This window comes from Enoplosus armatus, chromosome 22 (assembly GCF_043641665.1).
Source record: "Enoplosus armatus isolate fEnoArm2 chromosome 22, fEnoArm2.hap1, whole genome shotgun sequence".
Taxonomy (NCBI): domain Eukaryota; kingdom Metazoa; phylum Chordata; class Actinopteri; order Centrarchiformes; family Enoplosidae; genus Enoplosus; species Enoplosus armatus.
The window spans coordinates 1,962,126-1,967,530 of record NC_092201.1 but is presented as its reverse complement, the minus strand read 5'-3'; the positions used below and the strand labels follow the sequence as shown (position 1 = coordinate 1,967,530).

Below are 5,405 nucleotides of genomic sequence, written 5' to 3'. Positions count from 1 at the left end.
ATTTAACAGGTAGATATTAGAGTGGTATCAATCCTCTGATCTTCTCATCTAACTTTCTGCTAGAAAGCGAACGAGACTTTGTCTTTGAAAATGTTCAGTTCAGGTTAAAGGTTCAGGAAACTGTGTAGGGAGCAGCTAAAACGGTTTTCTTAGGTAAGAAAAAGCATTACTACTTAGGGGATGATATATTCACTGTACTCGTCTGTAATTTAACACTAACTCATCCTTCTTTACAACATTTTAACCATCAGGAAATAACAAGATATGTCTGTCTGACATGGACATTCAGCAAGAAGAAGACAAAATCCTCCACAGAGTTTAAGAGGAGGCAAAGATACTGCGTGAGGTCAAAAATGGCACTCCTTCTCAGAGCCATAACTCTGAACACACAGACATGAAACACGTCGATATCATTCAGTGTGACTTAGACTTCCTGAGGATATCATTATTTCTGATGTCCATCATGAATAAACGTCCATAAATCCACTTAGAAATCAGAGAAAAGAAGACGCTTCAGAACTTGCCTGAGAATCATCATGTTTTTAAATTTACTTCAGTATCACAGTGATCCAGTGATCGCTGTCTGTACATCCATGGGCACACTGCAAACAGGAAGTGCTAATAACTAATTCGGCATACTTTTAAAAGTTCTAAAACATTTTTGACTTCCTTCATTTTCACACAAAAAGTCAAATTTCACAGGCAGCGCTTGTTTAGTTAATTCACTGGTTTGTTGCGACATTTGTTTGGATTTTAAGGAATTCATTGAGACAAAAGATAAAAACTAAAATATATTTAAGACTGTTTCTTAAGGAGAGAGCTTCAGGAGAAATAAAACTTTGTATGGATTTCTGTAGGGAAGCTGTGACTTTGATGCTTCGTGTTTCTGCCTGCAGGAGTTTCTCCCACTTCTCTCTCGGCAGAGCAGCAGTTTCTCACTCAATGCTGAGAAAACAAGCGCTGTCTCTGAGGTTATCAGGTTATCTACACATAAACACATTAATGCTGCACAGACTCGCTCACACACACACACACACAGCATGTCATGGTCAGAATAAATGTAAGGCTGAATCAACATTCAGAGGGGGGAGCAGGCAGCGTTAATTACATGAAATAGAAGTTCGTGAGGAAATTAAATTAAGTAACCAGTCAGGTGAAAATCCTAAACAAAAACACCAAGAATTTTGTGTTTCCAGCCTCTCAGATGAGGACTTGCTGCTCTTCTCTGGTTTATATAATCGTAAATGTAATATATATGTTTATTTTGACTTTCCTGACATTCAAAATGAGGATCTGGTTTGCAGTTGTGACGTGTAGGAAAGAGGAAAGATGCGGCGCAGAAAGACGGCAGCAAGCTGAAGTTAACCAGAGCAAAAACAGTTTATTAAGTTATATTATTATTCAGCTTTTAGCAAATGTCCTGTGGCCTGGTACCACAGCCTGGGGCTGGCTGATAAATGATGTGAGCCATCCTTCGCTCTGTTTCATCAGACACATTTTGGTTTTGTTTTTTCGCATTTTTGCCCTTTTAATTTGAATTCTAGGTAAAATGATCCTCCGTAATCCTTTACAGCCGTGATAAAAAATACATTTTTGGTTCATTTAGACGTTTTTCTGTCCACATGCTCAGCAGAGGTTCCTGCCTGCAGGCTCCACTTGTGTGTTGTTAAGTGGTCGGGAGGGAAGAGGAAGAGTGTGTGTGTGTGCAGGGTTGGGGTCTATGTACGTGTGTGTGGGTACAGGGGGGCTGGTCTCTGGTCTCAGGGGCAGGAGTCTTTAAAAGAGGCTGGATCTGCAGAAGTGTAGCTCGGACTCAATCCAGGAGCTGCTCTGCGCCACCGGTGGAAACATTATTTTGTTTCTGACTTTTGACTTTTGACTGTTCGTGTCTCCGTGTTCAGCCCGCTGGTCATCCTTTCGGCTACATGTTGGAGTAATAAAGGAGTTTGACAGCCACACTCTCCGGTGGTGACGGTAACGCACAGGCGGGCAGCCACCTCCGTGCGCCCGGAGGACAAGCGGCCACCATGCTCTTCCCCTCGGAGAGCTCCGGCAACATGACGGGCAGAAACTGCACCGCGGAGTTCAACTTAACGCAGCAGCTGGAGACCGGAGCCGCGGCCGGGAACATCAGCGGGAAGAGAAACGACACCGACCCGTTTGGACGGAACGAGGAGGTGGCCAAGATCGAGATCACCGTCCTGAGCCTCTCGTTTCTCGCGGCGGTGGTGGGGAACGTGAGCGTGCTGCTGGCCATGTACAAAACCCGGCGGAAACCGTCGCGCATGCACCTGTTCATGAAGCACCTGAGCCTGGCGGACCTGGTGGTCGCCTTCTTCCAGGTGCTGCCGCAGCTCTGCTGGGAGATCACCTACCGCTTCTACGGGCCGGACTTTCTGTGCCGCATCGTCAAGCACCTGCAGGTGCTGGGCATGTTCGCCTCCACCTACATGATGGTGATGATGACCCTGGACCGCTACATCGCCATCTGCCACCCGCTGCAGACGCTCCAGCAGCCAACGCAGCGCGCGCACATCATGATCGGCTCCACCTGGGCGTGCAGCCTGGTCCTCAGCACCCCGCAGTACTTCATCTTCTCCCTGAGCGAGGTGCACCCCGGCTCGGCCGTCTACGACTGCTGGGGACACTTCGTGGAGCCGTGGGGGGTGCGCGCGTACATCACCTGGATCACGGCCGGGATCTTCCTCGTGCCCGTGGTCGTGCTCGTGTTCTGCTACGGATTCATCTGCCACACCATCTGGAAGAACCTCAAGTACAAGACCCGGAGGAAGAGCGTCGGCGCGGTGGCGGAGGCCACGAAGAGCGGGATCCTGGGCAGGAACTCGGTCAGCAGCGTCAGCACCATCTCGCGCGCCAAATTACGCACGGTGAAGATGACTTTCGTGATCGTGCTGGCCTACGTGGTGTGCTGGGCGCCGTTCTTCACCGTGCAGATGTGGTCAGTGTGGGACGAGACCTTCTCCTGGGACGGTGAGTGAGCCGCTGCTGCGGAGGGGCGCCTCGATATGAAGCAACGTGTATGACTGATTGACTGATTGATTGATTGATTGATTGATTGGTATTTGAGCGTAAAGACATTATGGTGATCACTTTTATTTGCTTTCACAGACCAAAGCAGCAGTCTGTTATGAACCTGACTTTTTAGGGGAAATGAGAATACGTCACCATCTTCTGTAATTTAGGTGCATTTATTAATTAACAATTCACAGTAGAATAAGAACAGTGCTGATTTTTGGCTTTAAATAAAAAAGTTATCCACCTGTGAATAAATGTTTTCTTCAACACAATCTCAATTTTTACTGCACATTTTACTGCTCATGCACAGAGATTTTCAAAGTAAAGGCAGGTGTGATATGATATGAATGTCCCCAGAGGATGAATCTTTTTCCTCTAGTGCCACCATCATGCTTTGAGCTAAATGCTAACATTAGTCTGCTAACAAGCTGGTATAATGATTACCATGTCCACCATTTTAGTTTAGCCTGTTAGCATTTGCTAATTAGCACTAAACACAAAGTACAGCTGAGGCTGATGGGATTTGGTCATAAACCAAAGTGTTGGATGCGCTTACATTTTGACCTGATGATGGCGCTAGAGGAAAAGTCAGCAAGACTCATCTTCTGGAAATCACTGGAGCAGAAATATTTCCACTTTTTCAAGCTATTAGTTAAAAAGCAGGTGTGGAAAATCACCCTCACTACACTGACTGCCCATGTATGAGTTATAATAAAGGCCAAATATCTGCACTTAATTTATTTATGGAACAGTTTCATCATGTGTAAAATATTCCTATACTATCAGTTAAAATGCATAAAAAAAGTTAAATGTGGTAGATTAGAGTTGGTGGAAATATTTCAGTTGGAAGATGGAAGTGAGGATATGAATTTTACTTTGTCGTCTCAAAGTCTGTAAAAAACCTGCTCAGTCAGCCTGAAGGAGCTGCTCACCCACCTGAAGAATTTCATTATGGCTTCCAAGGAGAGTTTTACTGACTCATGATAGTCCAAGTGCTGCTTTCAGGGGGCTTTTTGAACCTGACAGGAATACATTTACAGAGGAACACTGAGTCCTCGCTCTTTATTGGCAAAAACAATCATGTTGAAACACCAGCAGCTTAAAACAAAAAATCAGAAAGTACTGATCAAAATGTATTCAAGCCACAAAAACATTCCTTTGGGTGTGCAGTGAAATCAAAATTCAACCAGTTTCTGATGGGGGAGGCGGGGGGGATTATTCAAGTATGTGTTGAAGAACTGCGATTTTCAGCCAAACTCACAAAAATGTTAGTTAATATTGACTTAAAGTGCTGCTTACGTTTAGATAAAGAGAACTGGGATACTGAGGTTACTGTGAGCTGGTTAGCCGGACATGCTAACCTTTGCATCTTACGTAAGAGCAGACAGACTCACGGTGTAATGTGTTCCTTACCCGTCTCCGCTCTTTAAATGCAGAGTATCTGTCCGGCTGCAGCACCATGGACACGTCTCAGCAGACCTGCCGTGTGCTACGGAGACGACGCTGTGACAGTCGCTGTTCAGGGTTTAACGAGCAGCCAATTGTCTAATGAAAATAATTGTCTAATTAATCTGTAATGAAAATAATTGTTAGTTGAAGCCCTACACGGCGAACAGGAGGGTATATTTGTTATAGCAGCGGGACAGATTGAACAGGCAGTGACTCAGAGCTACAGCCCGACTCCCTCAGGATGAACAGTAAACACTTAGATTAGTTGTTGACATGTCGGAGCGTGCCTCGTCAATCTGTGTCTTTCTTTTTTCCTGCAGACTCTGAGAACGCCACCGTGACGCTCTCCGCCCTGCTGGCCAGCCTCAACAGCTGCTGCAACCCCTGGATCTACATGATCTTCAGCGGCCACCTCCTCTCCGACTTTGCCAGCAGCCTGCCGTGCTGCCGCCGGCTGCGGAACAAGTTCAGCCACCAGGATTCGGACAGCAGCATCCGCCGAACCACGCTGCTGTCCCGCCTGCAGGGTCCACGCCTCTCAGAGCCGTTCAGAGACCTCAACCCCACCCCTAAAACCTGTCCGCAGTGCCCGTCTGCATCCTGACCACCGGAAACCACCGCTGTGCGTGTGTCTGGTTCGCTAAGACGACACAGAAAACATGAACTGCTCTTATTCTGCTGGTTTGTAGCAGTGAAGGAAGGTATGATCTCATCCGAGGGTGCGGCCACACCTCCACTGTTTTCTTTGGTCAAAGTTTACTCCGTGTTGGTTTGTTTAGGTTCACACGGCAGTTAGAAAAAGAGTTTTAATAACTCTTTTCAGGCTGCTAGGTTGGAGATTTTGGGGGGGTCAGAGGGAGTCAAAACAAATCCAGTCACTTTAACTTTAGCTATTAGCATGATGGTGTTGTCTGCGCTGT

At 46.4% G+C, this 5,405-nt stretch overlaps 1 protein-coding gene across 1 annotated transcript; it reads left to right on the top strand.

Moving 5' to 3' along the window:
- The first annotated feature begins 2,027 nt into the window (after positions 1–2,027).
- Positions 2,028–5,089, top strand: LOC139304822 (arg8-vasotocin receptor-like). The gene is made up of 2 exons (XM_070928700.1): positions 2,028–2,991; positions 4,806–5,089. Exons 1-2 carry the CDS (start codon positions 2,028–2,030, stop codon positions 5,087–5,089), a joined length of 1,248 nt encoding a protein of 415 aa, XP_070784801.1.
- Positions 5,090–5,405: the final 316 nt, after the last annotated feature.